The 18,105-nt window shown below is 40.8% G+C and overlaps 1 protein-coding gene across 12 annotated transcripts in view; it reads right to left on the bottom strand.

Moving 5' to 3' along the window:
- Positions 1 to 18,105, bottom strand: part of actn4 (actinin, alpha 4) — a 63,229-nt gene that overhangs the window by 3,012 nt on the left and 42,112 nt on the right. For 2 of the 12 annotated variants that reach the window (XM_044203416.1, XM_044203417.1), the window contains 17 exons: positions 17,836 to 17,914; positions 17,499 to 17,580; positions 11,849 to 11,934; positions 10,373 to 10,465; positions 9,990 to 10,115; positions 9,638 to 9,742; positions 9,054 to 9,201; positions 7,860 to 8,010; positions 7,608 to 7,716; positions 6,898 to 7,038; positions 6,533 to 6,715; positions 6,178 to 6,312; positions 5,292 to 5,471; positions 4,708 to 4,854; positions 2,666 to 2,746; positions 1,142 to 1,207; positions 114 to 272 (listed from right to left, as the gene is read on the bottom strand). In XM_044203416.1, coding sequence (XP_044059351.1) covers positions 114 to 272; positions 1,142 to 1,207; positions 2,666 to 2,746; positions 4,708 to 4,854; positions 5,292 to 5,471; positions 6,178 to 6,312; positions 6,533 to 6,715; positions 6,898 to 7,038; positions 7,608 to 7,716; positions 7,860 to 8,010; positions 9,054 to 9,201; positions 9,638 to 9,742; positions 9,990 to 10,115; positions 10,373 to 10,465; positions 11,849 to 11,934; positions 17,499 to 17,580; positions 17,836 to 17,914 — 2,071 coding nt within the window. Of the gene's footprint in view, positions 1 to 113; positions 273 to 1,141; positions 1,208 to 2,665; positions 2,747 to 3,976; positions 4,010 to 4,707; positions 4,855 to 5,291; positions 5,472 to 6,177; positions 6,313 to 6,532; positions 6,716 to 6,897; positions 7,039 to 7,607; positions 7,717 to 7,859; positions 8,011 to 9,053; positions 9,202 to 9,637; positions 9,743 to 9,989; positions 10,116 to 10,372; positions 10,466 to 11,848; positions 11,935 to 15,759; positions 15,846 to 17,498; positions 17,581 to 17,835; positions 17,915 to 18,105 lie in introns of all 12 variants that reach the window. The other 10 variants (XM_044203422.1, XM_044203425.1, XM_044203421.1 and 7 more) reach the window with 8 other exon arrangements.

Below are 18,105 nucleotides of genomic sequence, written 5' to 3'. Positions count from 1 at the left end.
TTCACTTGTACAATAAAAATTGTGAAAATCGTTTTTGTGGCTTAAACTAAAAACGACATAATTCTGCATGACAAAACACACACATGACTGTATGCGTGCACAGACACACTCACCTTATCAGCGGCCAGGATCTTAAAGGAGGCGATGACCTGGTCTGCTGTGTCTGTGTCGGTTGTTTCCCTGGACATGAAGTCAATAAAGGCCTGGAAGGTGACAGCACCGCTGCCGTTGGGGTCCACTATGCCCATGATGCGAGTAAACTCGCTGTCGCCCTGGCAACCGAGACACAGCAGGTTAACCCAGGAGATACAGCACTTTGTACTCCGACACACATGCAGACGCAGACAGACAAAGCGTGGACATACAGTATGTAAAACATCAGGACCACCGTGAAATAGACTGATCCGGTGAACAGAGGGGAAAGTTGTGATCGCGGTCCCAATGTTTTATATTTCACACTTTGAGACATGCATATACATTCATAACATGATCACGGGTTAATATCAATGGGAAACAGACAGATGAGGGCACAGACGACAATACGTTTGGATGGTCTATATGAAAAAGGACATTTTCCTTCAGTCAGTAGCCTATCACCCACTAGGGCAGCAAATACAGAAGCGACACAGATGTGACAAAATAAGACAAGCAGCAAAAGGATCAGGGAGAGAGAGGAGGGTGCCTGCAGGTGTCAAGTCAGATTTAAGAGATTACACTTCCTAACGGCAAAATATACTTCAAACTCAATATATATCAAAGTGATGATTAAAAAAAATAACATTAGTAGGACTGGGTATGGTTTGAAATTTGTCTAATTTCAACCTGTACCTAAAAAGCTATAAATACAGTCTAAAATTACAAAAATTATGATTTGAAGGATATGCGATTGAATAATACATAAAACAGGACCAAGTAACATTTTGGTTACTCAAAAAAGTATCGCGCTCAGTTACAATGTCTCACTGGAAAATTAGCATGATGGGAGACAAAAACAATGAACATCTATAACTGCATTCAAAACATGGTGTCGAAACCCGCCTTATGCAAATCATTTAAGGCATTACATTTGGCAAACTAAATTAAATTAGGATATTCTTGGACCTGCAGACACCCTGGGGGAGCATCATGCCAGCAGCAGTACCAGGCTGTTTCCTGTAGAAATGAGTAGGGCCCGGAAATCATCTGAGACCATCTGTCCTGAGCGCTTCTGTGGGCCCGCCACAGCACAGCAAAGGGGGTGCAGGGGGGGTAAGGAGGGAGGGAGTGAGTTGACAAGGGTGGAGAGTCAGAGAGATGCAAGTGACAGAGAGATGGAGGAGGAATGAGAGGATGAAAAGATAGAGATGGAAAAGGAGCAGGAGTGATGAAGAGAAATACAGATATCAAAATGTTGTAGAGAAAGTGAGTAATGTTCGGGAGGTGAAAACAAGATAAAAAGCACAAACAGTTAACAGCAAAAGTCTCGGAGCAAAGTAAAACCTGACAGACAGACGAGGGGCGGGGTCTGTTCAGAGAGTGAGAGGGAGCCTGATCAAGCTGAAGCAGCACAAAGCAACAGAGACCCCCGGTGGACAAACAGGGACGCAACATCTCTCTGCCCTCCATGCTGACGGACTGAACCCCGTCTGACCCCGGAGATTATCAAGAGCCTCCGAGCAGGAGCGCTGACTGATCACTGACCAGTTTTTATAACAAATGGCTTCACAATGTCAAAATATCATAGAAAAGATGATGAATGAAGCAATCCGTAATGTAAATACAGCAGGAAAATGGTGATGTCATGTTGAGAGAGCAGCTGCGCATGCAGGAAGGCATTCAGACATAATATCCTTGCATTTGTGTTTCGGCAAAGTGGACACTTCTTTTAAGAAGTGAAAAGTATTTGTCTGATAATTGTTTTTTAATCTCAAAATTAGTAACAATTTAATCTATAATCCATCTGTTTTGTCTTTGGTGTGTTCTGAAATCTCAAAAGAAGAGATGATGATCTGCTTTAAACCAGTCTTCACGGTCTTACGTCATTACTTTGGCCCCATTTCAAAGCCGTGTTCAAGGTGAATTTAGAGACAAGCGTTTTACAAATCATTAGAAAATGTGACAGAACTAACTGGTAAAGATGAAGCCAAATACAGCCTACATGAAGAAAAGTTATTGTACTAGATAAAAAAACCTTCATAAGTGCCATTCCAACTGCAGTTTTGCAGGTGATATTTTTAAGTTCTTATTCACTGTACTCTTGCAGATGAGTGAATTGACTTAACAGACAAATACCATTTACTCCTTTCTCAACACACATTCATGAACATATAAAAACAGACTATAAAATCTTTATAATCCAGATTAGTGCTTAAATGATTTGTAAATTATTAAATTGACAAAAAAAATAAATCAGTAATTTCAATAACTGATTCATCATTTAAAGCTACTTTTTGTTGAAAATGCCGGACTTTGGCAGCCCACAGTGGTGGTGTAAAAAGCCATTGTGGCAGTGCAGACATTTTATACAGCATTCATTTAAGATTTTAAACAATCAATGAAAACACTGATAGTTTAAAATCAATAATGAAAATAATCAATAATGCGACTGGCAGTGATCTCCGCTCTGCTCTCCTGCTCGGAGGCCCGACACCAACTCTTTCCCTCCGTCCTGTCCTGGAGGTCCTACCTGCTTGTCGTTCTCCACATCATAGCCCAGACTGATCAAACAGGCCTTGAACTCCTCGGCCATCAGGGCCCCGCTGTGGTCCTGAGATCGGCCAAACACCCAATGACAGAGCGCCACGTCATGAGAATTAACCAATGGCAACACAGGGATGGTGGTGGATGGTGACCATGTGATCCACAACATGCAAGGAGAAGATGGGGGCACGGAGGACGGAGGGACAGACAGACATTCATGGATGTTTAGACAATGTCAACACACACAACTCCGCAGGCAGCCACGATGGACCCGTGAAGACCCCACACACTCAAACAATCTGTCACTTTCTCAACACATGCATGTGACTGTGTGAGACAACATATCTCAAGTTATTTATGAAAATGCATTAAAAGAGTATTCACAGAAACATGAAGAGCTACATTAAAAATTCATTCTGCAAACACTAAAAGGCTTTCTGATTATATTATCCTACTGTATTATTAAATATGTTACTGGGCAACATTGGCTCCACATAATAAGAACTGAACATTTTCAAGTACCAACTATCTCAGAACACGTAATAGAGACGTCAGCATGTCAACCATTTAAAGAGGTTAATATAGTAACAACGTCCTGTGTTGTTTTGAAAATGTGTGGAGACTGTGATTCTGAGATATTCTAAGGTTCCAGTGTTGCGTGCCCAGACACACTGATACTGCGATAAAAAGCCTTTTGTGTATGCACACACAGTTGGACGGTGAGTGACCACAGGAATGTGTGGCAGAGTCCTGGAGTGTTTATGAACCACCATGTCAGACAGTAGCATGAATCAGTGACACACAAAGTGACACACACACACACACAGGTGTGAGATGGTGAATGATGGTGGGGTCCTTCTCAACATCATGAGGTTCAAGAACAATAAATTAGCAGGTTTGACAACGACCACAAAACATGGTGACATTGTGCTTTTTACACCCAACTAAGCACCAGCTCTGTAGACAGAGTAACTTCATGCAACTACAAATACAATTTTCTGACTGCCATTAACATGAAGATAAAATTAATAAGTGGAACTCTGCATGACCAGGGGAAATTTCTCACCGAAACAAAATGTGCACAAGCTACAAAAAATGTCCAGTAATCATTATTATTATTATTATTTTTATTATACTATCACTCACTCTTTGCCCTTTCAGCCAAAATAAAAGCCTGTATACACTGATATACTCTGCTAACACCTGAACACAACGTCTTGTCTGGAAATAATGAACAGGCAGAGTATGTGTTCCCAACATGTGCTTGCCCGTGAAAAACATCAGAATGAATACTCACACGCTTGGCTCCTCTCTCACCCCCTTGTAAAGTCTAAACATTCATTCAGTCATGAATGAATGGTAGCTCCAGGTCAAACTACTAAAATCTACTACAGTAATATTACACAACTACCAATGACCATATATGATATGAATAACAGTATTTGTGTTGAGAGCTGAAGGTGGTCTTTTCCTTCTGATGCGTGGTGTGGTGCACCATCATTGGTATGTTTTATTGGCATATGTTGGCATGTATCTGTGTATTTACTGGTATGAAGAGGCATGCATGCGTCAATGTGGCAAATGCAGCGACAAATCATTTACAGTTCCTATTTAAAACTACAGGATATTTTTACTGCTCTGTATGGGCAAGTATGCATGGTTTATGCTGTAATATAACGGTAAAAAAACAAAAGCCAAAAAATCTGTTTTTCTGCTTCTGACTGTAATTTAATACTTTAATAATATAATAGTATGATCATAATATATTTTTTTTAAGTAAGGGATTCACTGCAACCCTCCTTGTATGTGTTGGTATGTTTGTTTTATTGAGGTGAATTTTTATAATCAACATATAAAGCATCATCAGGTGTAACCAAGTTAAAACAATAGCAGCAAAGAAAAAGACAATTATACTTAGCTCCCAACCCAAGTACTGATACTCCTGACAGCAACTTCAACACTGAAAATATAAAAAGTACAAAACAAGTGTAATAAATAAGCCGTGACCCCAGAGCTCGGGCCCCTGACCTTGTCAAAGTGGTTGAAGGAGGCGCGGTACTCATAGAGCTGTTCCTGGCTGATGCCCTTGGCGTCACGCGTCAGGATCTGGTTCTCGACTTCATTAATGGTTCGGGCGATGGTGGTCAGCAGTTGCTCCCAACCCACACGGAGGTGCTGCAGGGAGGGAGGGGGAAAGGGAGGACACAAAAAAGAGGTAGCAAGGGAGACAGGGAATGGATGAGGAAAAAAAAAGCAAACGTGTTACACAGCGTCTTCCAGAGAAGACAAAACATTCTGACAGCAACAAAGGATTAACTCCATGTGCAGGTTGACAAAACAATCTTGTGAGGTAATTTTCTTAACAGAGCTTATAGGAGAAAAAACAACTTTTATTTTTATTGCCAGCCTCTGTCCTACATAGCAGTAGTCCCCTAGAACCAAAAAAAACTAAAATCGTAGCTGTAGTGTGCAGAAGTGTTCTACTCTCTTTATGAACTTTACTGGATTTGCAAACTTTGATTCTGGGCAGTGAAACAGACAAACTGCTTTTATGGGCTTTACCAGTAACTTTAAAAAAACACCAGATGTGTGTGTGTGCGTGCGTGCATTACCTCCATCGTGTAGGAAGTGTATTGGTTGTCAAAGATGAGGGCCTCCTGGATGAGCTGGTGGTATCCCTCCAGCGTGTTGATTTCAGGCATGTAAGACATGATGCTCTTCTGGTACTCCTTCAGGTTGGTCAGCTGGTCCTCCAGAGTGCCGTTCATTTCGATGGATATCCTGCCAATTTCCTGCCAACACAAACACGCAGCATTTACGATCCCGTTAAACCTACAAATGTACAGTTTATATATTTCAGAAATGACATCCACCATCACATGCAGCACAGTGTAAAATGTTTAGAAGACACTCTGAAGCAGGGCTTCACGCAACAGACTCCATCCATCACTGGAGGACACATTTATAAAAAGTATTTAACCCTTTCTAGTGTTAGCAAAACTATTCATGTGCAGCAGAGGATGCTGGAAAATGTGTGCTCCAAGGCTGTTTGTCCGCCTGTGGTGTGAATCCCGAGTTACGAGTTTTCATTTGAGGCTCCTGTACTGTAGGTACACAAAGTATGTCTGCTCAGTCCTCTTGGTCTACCTGTATTGTCATGAACAGTTGAGAGTGAAGCAGTGTGTGTGCAGCATCACAAAGTCAAAAACTAGTGAACAAGAATAAACATAGCAAGTAAATAAAGAATATGAACAAACAAAATGAGAAACTTGTACAAATTAGTTCACCTATCTGAAAACTCTGAAGCACACTTCCCTTCCAGACTGTAAGCACGAACACTCCCATCACCAAAGCTCCTAAACCCTGTCGACTCTGTGCTCTATGAGCTCACTGGTTTACAATTTTGGCCTGAAAACTGTGACAAACTACACACAGCTGTGCAAAGATGAACCACTTCAACACAATTGTGATGACTGACTGCGTGGACTAATCCATTACCTCCATTTTGGCCTGTATATAGGCGCCGACCGTGTTGGCCTGAGTGGCAAACTTGGCTCTCAGAGTGTCGTTGGAGTTCTGTTTGTTAAGCTCATCCTGCAGGGCGTTGTCACGCAGCGGCACCATGTTCATCGCCTGCAAAAACACACACACACACACACACAAAACAAGAGATTAAAAAACACACAACTGTAACAGTAAGCACCTGTAGCTGCACCTACACACAAAGCACCAGAGAGAAATGCACAATAAATATGATTTCTAATGCATTATGCACACACAAACTCAAGGAGATAATAAGCTAGAACAACAAGTTAGATGTTCTGATCATTAAACAGCACAGGCTGCAGCCTACCTTTTCCCATTTGCTGTCGATGCTCTCAGGTGTGATGGTGGTGTAGGGGTTTGCTCCACTCAGCTTGATGCCGTTGCTCTGGGCGATCTTCTGCACCTCAGACTGGATGGCCTGGATGGCCTCCCGCTCCTTGTTGGCCTCCGCCAGGGTGGACTTGAACTGCTCGTGGGCTGTGATCAGACCCTGAAGAAGGGAAAAGGTTTGTAGAAATAAATTAGATCTACACAGAGCTGCCAGCACTGCATACTTCCATTTCTTTGACATATTTCTGGACCTCAGCAATATTTTAGCCTGGATTTATTTTTATGATTAGTTTCATGTGTTGCATCTGGACCACACTCGCATACTGTCCAGTTTCCAGTTACCTGGATCTCCTCAATATTGTGGACGATAAACATGTCCTGCAGGTCCTCCATAGCTCCCTCCATCCAGTTGTTGAAGGGCGCCGCTCTCTTGGCGTACTCCAGGTAAAGCTCATCTATCGACTCCAGCTGCTTCTCTGTCCTCTGTTGGAAAGAAAACAGAGAGAAGAGGGGTTTATTAAAATAAACTTCATTGAATTAATGACAAGGATTTAAATGTGTGGATGTTAATACTTGATACTCACAGCTGTTCTAGGACAGAGTAAATACTTTACTTTGAGAAACATGAAGACATTTTTCTACCGATTCCTTTTTTATATTGAACACAAAAAATACAAGCTTCTGTAAAAGATTTTTGGTTTAAACTTGGTAAAATGATGATATATATCATAAAGCTCTATTGCACTAGGCTTTTGGTAAAGATATAACACTAATAAGTTACTTTGGCACCTGTACATTCAATCTTCAATTAAAGATACGAAGGTTAGTGGTATGTTGCAAGACCTGTTAGGGTTTAGGAAGCAACATCAGTGAGAAACATGCACTTCAAATATGCCATCTTGTTTTAAACTTTTGGGACAATCAGTACAATGTGAAACTTCTTGACTGCATCAGTGAGAAATGCATCAGTTTCCAATGATCATTATTTCATCAAAATCTGATCAGAGATTCCAGTATCACACACACACATAACGGACTGATATGCGTCGTACCTCCAGTGACCCTTTGCGGTTCTGGGTGAGGGTTCCCAGGACGTCCCACTGATCACAGATCTTCTGACAGCGAGCATTGACGCTGGCGGAGTCGTAGTAGTCCAGCTCGCTGGAAAACACACAGAAGAGAAGAGAGCAGAGTTTATAGCTGAAGCTCAACTTACACACAGAGAAATTATTCAGTAATAAAAAGGCACATGGTTTATCTCTGTAGAGTACTTCTTATGAACTCGTGCTTTTTTTCTTTTTTACTTGAGTTCCTGTGCAATGGCGGCGATCTGCTCCACTCTGTCCTGATGGGCTGCCAGGTCGCTCTCAAAGGCCTCGTGTTTCCGTAGCAACGCCTTGACTTCTGACAGGGTGGAAGTCTCATAGTCTTTCTGTGTCAACATGGCCTCCTTACCTGCATACACATAAAATCCATTTATTCACGTACTCTCTCTCACCAGATTTAACCTTGCTGACTCACTGCGATTGCAAGTCTCTTAAAATGCTGTAGAGAAGCTAAATACAGACAAATACAAATTTGTGCTTCGAGTGTATGAGCATTTTGGGCAATGTTTAAAATATCCTGCTCTCTTCATGAGGAAGACTGACTGGCTAAATAAAGATCAAAGCTATATTCTGTAATTTTCTATTTGATTTATTAACTCCACTTCGACAAGTGCAGCTGGATGAAGAGGAGGCAAAAGGTTTAAGAGGGATTTTTCTTCTTGAAATTGAGGCTTGATTTTTGCAAAAAGGATTCAACTTGATACCAGAGACGATTCAATAAGTTGTTCATCCAGTGAGTGAGTGTGAGAGAGAGTGAGAGAGAGAGAGCAAGAGAGAGTGTGAGAGAGAGTGAGTGAGAGAGAGTGTGGGTGTGTGAGAGAGAGCGAGTGAGTGTGAGAGAGAGAGAGAGAGAGAGAGAGAGAGAGAGAGAGAGAGAGAGCAAGAGAGAGTGTGTGAGAGAGTGAGTGAGAGTGAGTGTGGGTGTGTGAGAGAGTGAGAGTGAGAGTGAGAAAGAGAGAGTGTGTGAGAGAGCGAGAGAGAGTGAGAGTGAGAGAGAGAGCAAGAGAGAGTGTGTGAGAGTGAGTGTGGGTGTGTGAGAGAGAGAGTGAGTGTGAGAGAGAGAGAGAGAGCGAGAGAGAGAGAGAGAGCAAGAGAGAGTGTGTGAGAGAGTGAGTGAGAGTGAGTGTGGGTGTGTGAGAGAGAGCGAGTGAGTGTGAGAGAGAGAGAGAGCGAGAGAGAATGAGTGAGTGAGAGAGAGTGTGTGAGAGAGTGAGAGTGAGTGAGAGAGAGAGAGAGAGAGAGAGAGAGAGAGAGAGCGAGAGAGAGTGAGAGCGAGTGAGTGAGAGAGAGAGAGAGAGCGAGAGAGAATGAGTGAGTGAGAGAGAGTGTGTGAGAGAGTGAGAGTGAGTGAGAGAGAGAGAGAGAGAGCGAGAGCGAGAGAGATTTACACACCATCAGTCCAGGATTCATGGATGGCAGCCTTCTGGTGGAACTTCTCCGCCAGGTGTTCCAGTCTCTCCAGACGTCTGATCTCGCTGAGGATCCACTCCTCGTAGCCTTTTTCTGCTCCTTCCAGAGTGTGCCACGCTCCATTGATATCCTGCAACCAAACAGCAGGAATTACTGATATGAATCCTTTGCTGCAGAGTACATTATGGCCCCCGTTTCTTTGCCTGTGTAGTTGGAGAGAAGCCGACCCGGCAGAAATCACAAACAAACGACTGAAAACTGCGAGGCCTTGGCTAGTGGGGACAATGTGTCCATTTTGCGATTGTGGCTGATACAAAACTTTTGGCTTTTTAATGCAGGTTTAAGTGTATTTGTGAATTTTTATCAAGCGTAGACTCATCCTATCAGTGTATTAGCATATCCATTTATTTGGAATATGAATTTGTAACAAATAACATGCAGTCTGTAACAAATAAGCATACCATTCAAGTGTCTTCAGATATGGAATTCTTCGCTGAAAACATACAGATATTGATGTTTTTCATTCTAATACAAATGAGTTATATGAATTATGTCTGCATACTTACAGAGACCATGCGTCCCTCTGACGGCATGAAGGCAGGTCTGTTGTTGAGTCTCAGTTTAGTCTGCAGAGTGTTGAAGCTGATCTCCAGCTGACATTTCTCTTGGACCTGAAGACATGAAGGGAAGTCGGCTCACAGTGTCAGTGAGCAGGTTCAGCAGAGGACACTAAAATCTCTTACCTCTTAAAATGACAAAAACGAGTGTATATGAAAGGACTGAATATGTTGGGACATAGATCCTCAACTAGCTCAAGGCGAACTAGTTAATGCCATTGAGGCAAAATTTAATAACTATTCTCACATCTTGCCCTGCATATTTTTGGGAGTAGAAAGCTTCGCAGAAGTTATTCTAAACCTTGGGTGGTTTGTGGACACAGCGGTAGTCTCTGAAGTCCTCCTGTTTCGCCTGCATATCATTTACGGTCTTCTCTTGGGTTCGGTTCTCCAGCCAGGGGATGGTGCGACGGATCCACTCCAACAGCTGGAGGCAGAGAGGAAGACGAGGAGAAAACAAAAATAATCAGGTTGTCATCCACGGGAAACTTAGAACAAGGCTCTGACACTTTCTCAATGAAAAAGGTCTTTCCAGAAAGTCTTGAAAGTAAACATAACTTGATCAGTGTATGTGCAATGTAAGGTCTGATAAATTAATATATGAAACACCAAGGATCTAAAATGAAGAGGTCTAATCAGCACAGGTGTGAACCGGCTGAAAGGTTGTGCATGTTTTGTCCTCACCTCACTGGCCAGTTTCTCATAGTCCTCCATCATCTGCTCGTTCTCCTGGTTGACAGCCAGCACTTTGCAAATACGATTTGCGGCTGTCTCAGCCTATCAGGAAACAGAGTGATGAGTCGCGCCCACAGTAAACTGGATAAAAACACTGTCACCAAGTCCACTCACTGTGGCCGAAGCTTAGTGAGAACATTCACTGCAGTTGCGTATTTAAAAAACAGGATGCTACACATTAAAGTCACTAAAACAAACATAAAATAAGTGTCTACTGCTTTTATTAGTACCTCAACCTGGGTTGTTTTTTTTTACCACTGTTATAATAATTAAGAGTTTTTGATCTCCAAATATGTGCGAACACACTCCACACACAGGCAGTGAATAGGAATAAATCTAAATTCAGGCACAAATTATTAAGAAAGTGCAAAGAGACAAAACTCAATCAATATAAGTCAAATGAGAGATGCATTTGACTAATAAAAACATGCTCCAGCTGTTGATGGTTAGTTCAATGTGCCAAAATCAATCTGTGTTTTAAAGCTCCATGCGTCTCCCGTCACAACAAAGGAGTCAGGCCATACATCTAGTTACAGGTTCATGTAGCGCTGTAGTCCACATCTGTAGGTCTGCCTAGGACATTATACTACTGTACCACTGGAATAACAAAAACAGTTCACAGACTTTGACAAACTGATTAAAGTTGATATATTCTGTACAACAAACTTTATTCATTCTATCATAAATTGCTAAAATGCTTCATCTTTTGAGTTTAAATGTTTACTTTTAAGCCTAAACTAATACATTCCACATATATAAATCATATAATAAAACAAACATTTGTTGAGAAGGGTTAATAGCTGAAGAGAAAATGAAGAGACATCAACCAGTGTTTCCCACAGTAATAAACCCAAACAGGTCTAGTTTCCCAAACCCACATCAGTAGAATGATCTAACACTGAGTATAGATGATCACAGTAATAACATGAGTTTGGGAATTTAAAGTAAATCAAAAAAAGACCATAAAGTTAATCCCTTTTGGGGAAACACAGTCAATGTCCAAAGTACCGAAACAAAAGCATCAGAAAGCATTTGTTGTTGGGGTTTGTTTTTTTCGCCCCAGAGTTCCCATCATGGTCCTAATATGTAAATATTTCCTGACTTTTACCTGATTTTCAAAAACTATGTTAGAGAGCATCCATGATCGTGAAACTAACGGTTGCTGGCTTGTAAACAATCTCATTTCCTCATGAGGAGAAATAAAAAGCAGCTGAAAACCTCCATCTAATAAATGTCGGAAACACTCCAGTATATTTCTGTGATTTGACCCATTTTCGGATACTGGCTGATATTTACCCCAGAAAACTGATCCGTGTCTTTTCACTGTCTGGAATAAACCTCTAAAAGTTGATATGATGGAAACCCTGGCGGCTTTATTTTGCTGCAGTGAAGTGTTAATGTGAGTCTGGAGCGTGAAGAGCTCACCTTCTGTGCGCCAGAGAAGGCGTGATAGAAGCAGGATACATAGGTCATTATGGCCTTCTCATCTGGCCTCAGCGTACCCACGATGTCTACGCATCACCCAGCAGGATAGAGAGAGGTTGACACAGAAAGGTAAACAGAGAGAGAGAGAGAGGCAGAGTGAAGCCAAAGCTACCCAAAGCTACATGGTCCTTGCTCCCTACAGGATGTGAGAGCAAGGGAGTTAGGTGGAGTTGGGTGGGGAGATAGTGGCTCCCTCTTTAGGTCCACAGCTTCAAGTTCCTCCTATTAGCCAGGATGTCAGGGGGGGTTGAGGAGAGAGTTGAGGGACACTAAAGCCACAAGTTCAAGGTTGGGGCACAAACACACTTTGACTGCTAAATCAAACCTCATTGAGTCTGTGTCAGGGCGAATTCATTCAAAGCAGTTTATTCTAAATCTGAAGCAGGTCCTTCCTTTGGTTTGCTTCATTTAGCAGGTGAGAATGACGTCAGTACAAATCAGGAGGCACGAAATAACTGCACTGAGGTCTGAAACTACAAGTCTTTGTCTCCTCTGAGAGAAGTGAAATGCAGTTTGTTAGGACAGAGAACACACTATGAAACAATTGAAAGAAGTGTCCCAAAAAGACAAGGTTTAATTAGTACTAAAAAGACTTGTCGATTAACTTATTAGTCAATTCACAAAAAAATCCCTATTTTTGATAACTGACTAACAAATGATGGGCTATCAAGCAAAAATGACAAACATATTGTGGTTCCAGCTTCTCAAATGTGAGATTAACCTGCAAACTGCAGATGAAGACACATTCAACTGATTCTTCATGTGTTTTAACAGGTATAAACATCAAAATACTAATCTAGCACAAAGTGCTACAAAGTTTAGTTAACTATGACACTGCAGTTAGAAGATGACTTAGACACACAGTTTCAGGGTCTCAGTGCAGGTCTCATGCAAATTTAATTGTAATCATTCTCAAATGACCAAGTGAACAAAATGAAAAACCAACGCACCAGATGATGAATAAACTAAAAATGCTTTTCATGAACAGTGTGATTTGTGTGATGTAAGTAAATAAAGAACAATGCTGGCAAAAGCAGTAAGTCGTGAGATATAAGAGTTTGATACAAATACAAAATGTCTCTGTAGTTTCTGATTTCATGTAAATAATTCAAGGACTAGAATAGAAGGATAACAAGCTGTACTTGGACCAAGTTTACACACACAAACAAACATCATTGCACTCATGCCCAGATCTGTCTATTTGTCTCACACACATCAACACACACACACACACACACACACACACCTCTCATGAGACTGCAGAGGCACACAAACAAGTTCTGAATGGGCCAGAAAATTAATTAGAGGAAGAGGAGCAAAACAAGAGACACATCAACTGGCTTCCTGTCAGAGGCCTACAGGGAGAGGAGAGGGCTGAAGAGGGGAGGGAAAATAAGAGAGGAGGAGGTGAAGGAGAGAGGGAAGCAGAGAAGCAAAAGATGGGAGGGTAAAATAAATGGGAGTAGACTAGAGAACACACTCACAGAATCAGTTAGGGGCTGAACCTTCACATGCTTTTTTAAAAATGTATTTTACTGCTCTTCAACAGCAGCTAAAATCTTTGTCCTAACAATTATTTGACTTGATTATAAGGGTCAATATGATTTAAGGACCAAAATTATTTTGTTGCAATTCATCAAAACCCTCATCATTCTTAATAACATTCATGAAACGCTTTAATATCTCCAACACAGCAAAGTGTTATGATTGACCTAAAGGGATAGTCTACATTTTGTGAAATTTTATGATTTATCTTCACAAAAATGTTTTCTATGTGCATTGCGAAGGTAGGTCGAACAATGAGGTAAATTAAATGTTAGGAGTTTGTGTTCACTGCATCTTAGTGTACGCAGCACTAAAGGGTTTCTCTCTAACACTCTACCGAGACCCAACTGTCTACAGGTTTCCATTCCATGTGATCACCTCAGCAGGTGATTCAATTGATTAGGTCTTCCCTACTACTTACAGAGAGCTAATCAGAGTTTTTGGTTGGCGATTTATGACCCTCCCTTCTCTGTTCTTTGCTTTAATTCTTGTGAGTTTCTGAATAATTTTACCTCTTCAGGCATCTAAAAATCTTCAAATGAAACAAGGAGGTGAAAAACTAAGACTTTTGGTTGAACAGGTAACAACCTATAGACATTAAACCAGGGGCGAGGGGTCACGAGTAGACATTGCTTAATTTTCAGGGGACAGAAACCAAAAAGCCTAAGAACCACTGATCTAAAAAGGAGGAAATCCATGTTCTAATACTGAGGTTCATTACTTTGGATGCACTGTTTTGTGAATATTAAGAAGTAACAATTTATCATGCAAAATCCTACCAATAATAGCACATTATATTAGCTGGAACTACTTTTTCTTAACTCAACTCAGTTTTATTTATATAACACCTTTCATACAAACCTGTAGCCCAAAAAATTACGCAACACAAAAAAAACAACCATTTTTTAAGACTAAAAGTGTTAAAAATTAAATTAAATACAATGAGAGGAAGTCTCTCAGGATGTAGAAGCCAGCTCATTTAAAGCTTTATAAACAAGTAAAAGAACTTTAAATTCAATTCTAAAAGATACAGGTAGCCAGTGCAGTGTCTTAAGTACAGGGGTGATGTGATCCATTTTCTTTGTTTTAGTTAAGACTCTGGCTGCAGCATTCTGAACTAGCTGTAGTTTTCTTACAGACTTTCTGGGTAGTCCAGTAAAAAGGGAATTACAGTAGTCTAAATGACTAGTAACAAAAGCATGAGTGAGTATTTCAGCATCTTTCTGAGTTAAAAAAGGTCTAACTTTGGCAATATTTCTGAAATGGAAAAAGGATGCTTTAATGACCTTGTTAAAATGAGACATAAAATTTAAATCAGGTTTGTGATGTTAGATTTAACCTGTATCCTAAGACCATCAAGCATAGAGCGCAGTTTCTCTCGTGCTGCTTTTGGTCCTATTAATAGAATCTCAGTTTTTTCCTCATTTCGCTTTAAAAAGTTTTTACCCATCCATACATTAATGTCAGAGACAGGCAATTACAGCATGCAGTGCATTGGGGTCACTTGGCGAGACAGAGATGTACAATTGTTTGTCATCAGCATAAAAATGGTCGTTGACATGGCGATGGTTAATAATGTTTACAAGTGGGAGCATTTATAATGAAAACAAAATTGGGCCGAGAATGCTTCCTTGAGGAATGCCATAAATCAATACTATGAGTCTCTGATACATGAGCACCCAGGCTGACAAAAAACTGTCTATCAGTTAAATATGACTGAATCCAAGCTAAAACACTGTCACAAGAATACATGTTGTCTTGCATCTGCATGCCTACCTATGAAAAAGGGCTGTAGTCTACAAGCATTTGTATCAACTACTAACCCGCAACCTCTGAACACTGTTGCTCATCTTACAAACACTGCATTCACCTGAAATGTATAGAAATTCTTCTAAAGTCCAGCTGCTGAAAACACAAATGTCCTGGGGGTGTGCAAACACTGTCTTGTTAACAGTTATTAATCAATCACTGAATAATCTTTAACATCTCTAATTTTTTATGAATAACCCAATTGTTCTAAAACAGCTTTACCAACAAGCTCAGCTGCAGTCTTCTGCGGCCTACACATTTCAACAACAATGCACTAGAATACCACAGTGGACGGAATATTTACTGCTTTCACCAGCACAGTTACATTCACACTATTTGTGTTTGTGTGTTTGTGTCCCAACAAATCCAGTGTTCTTGTTGAGGCCCGGGGCTTAGCAGCGCTGTCGAGAAGAGTGAGGCCATACTGGACAGCAAGCAGCACCTTGTTAGTAACAGGGGGTTAAAGGGCAAGGTCGAGGGGGGGGGTCAAAGGGTACCTTCTGTGCTCCAGAGAAGGCATGGTAGAAACTGGACACATAAGTCATTATGGCTTTCTCATCTGGACGAGCAGTGTTCACAATGTCTACAAGGGGGGGAAGACCACGGTTATGAAGACACACACATACAGGCAAGACAGAGGACATGTGATTATACACAGGACACACATGTAGGGACACACACACACACACATATATTAAACGGGCTGGCGAACACAGACACACATTTAACAAGCTGCTGTAGCCGTTAACAGCTAGACAGGATGATCAAAACTTAATTCATAGGCAAACAGACATAGAATTAACAATACTGTACATACAAGGGTCAGACCCATATATCAGCTTACTAAAAACACTTAAACAGTGATGGAGTTTCTTGCCTGATCAAAGCTACATAAAACTCGACAGTAAAAGTTGAAATTAAATTTGATTTTATTTGTGTATATTATTATTTTAGTTTTTTTGGGTAAACTAAATACCTAAACATCAGTACTAAATATCAGCATCAGCCCTCAATGCTCATATTGGTCTATCCCCTCTACATACAGATGAAGACATTCAGACAGTTACATCTGCTTTACAATCCAAAGCATTCGAGGAGACAGTGGAGGAGGAACAATCAAACTAAGGGAAGGGATGGAGGCTCCATTGATCTGGAAGATGACAGCCTCTCATCTGCTGTAGCAGCTCATATAACAACAGGTACAACAGTGAAATTTTATAGATCAGTTGCCACATTTACATGCACATCAACACTGTGACTGTAATGGAAGTGAGGCGATAATTAAATCCAATCAGGACTGTACTCTGATATTACTGTGAGTGTGCTCCTGGTCAAAGTACAGCTACAGTCATGTACAAAGTAACTGCTCCAATTTCATTGGCTTTTACAGACATCAGTGTTCGGCTCATCTCAGTCAACACCATTAAGAGTTAAGTAGGTTTGCAATTTAAGTTATGTGCACTACAACACATTGATTTAATTAGGTGTTTAGATTGGTCTGAAAATGTCAATAGTCACATTTTTGGTGATTTTCAGGAAGATGTTAAGTTTATTTATATAGCACATTTCATGGATTTGTCAGAACACCTGAATTAGTTTGTCTACATCAGAAAGCACTGGGACCTGCAAACACAAACTATGAAAGAAAGTGAACGCTGAATTAGGTGTGTCGCGATATACCGGTATTGACGATTATCGTGATATTTAAAAATGAAATATTGATATCACGTTAATAAAACACAATCCAGCGCCTCTTAAATCATTTCCGTTTCTTTCCGTTCTCGCTTTGTCATAGTAGGCGGCGGTAACGCATTGTAACGCTGGTTGCCACCCGCCATAAAATTTAAAAAAGAAGACGGAGTAACTAGCTAGCTTTTAGCAAGCTAACTCTTGTTTTCTAATTTTCTATGGATCTTGCGATAATATCGTTATCGTGAATTCTTTTGGCCATGATAATCACAGCTGTTTCAGTGTTTTTGACTGGAGTACGAGTACTTAATGAATGTAAATGAGAATAATACAGTAATAACATAACAATAAAATTATGAAATAACGCAGACTACTGCCCCCTTACATTACGGGCAACAGTCACCCTGTTGTGTGCATGTAAACACAGCCAGTTGTTGAAAACAGTTTGCATATAGGACAGTAGATTACAGTACATACACAGGACAGTTTAATAAGAAGACAATATCATTTACAAACACGGCTGTGTCACAGTAAAGTTCAGGCCTACCTTCTGCGTCCAACATCTTGGGGATGTCCAGGTGCTTCTCAGCCACCTCAAAGGCGTTGTTCAGATTGGTCACTGGGTCATCCTAAACAACCAATCACAGCGTCAGAAGACAACAAGCTTCCTAATTAGGATTAGTTTACATTTAAGTATCTTTTAATCATTAGCAAGTTCAATGTTTTTTTAATTACTGGTCATTTGAAATTAAACTGCTAGCTTGCGTCGAAAAGTACAAAGACTTTGGACTAGGATTTGGACTGGGTTTGATCAGAAAATGTGAAATTTTATGCTTAAGTCTAGCAGTAGTGTATGTCTAGTAAGTGTGTGTGATTCTGTTTACCTTTCTGAGGCTGTCATAATCGATGAGATCCGGTCTGTGTCTGTGGATCAGAGCGTTGAAGGCGAGACCGTCCTTCCAGCTGTCGGACAGAAAGAACAGATGAGTTGAGCGGAAGGCAGGGGGGGCCTGTAACATGACTGACTATCATTACCGCCAGCTACCATTCCCAAAGCCTGTTCTGATCTACATGAGGGCAGCTGGGTTTAGACACCTCTTCATTGTGACTTTGAATTAAATTTATGAACTACTTTGCAACCAAACCCAAACCTC

This window comes from Siniperca chuatsi, linkage group LG7 (genome assembly GCF_020085105.1).
Source record: "Siniperca chuatsi isolate FFG_IHB_CAS linkage group LG7, ASM2008510v1, whole genome shotgun sequence".
Taxonomy (NCBI): domain Eukaryota; kingdom Metazoa; phylum Chordata; class Actinopteri; order Centrarchiformes; family Sinipercidae; genus Siniperca; species Siniperca chuatsi.
Note: the sequence above shows the minus strand (reverse complement) of the source record. Positions and strands in the feature narration are given on the sequence as shown.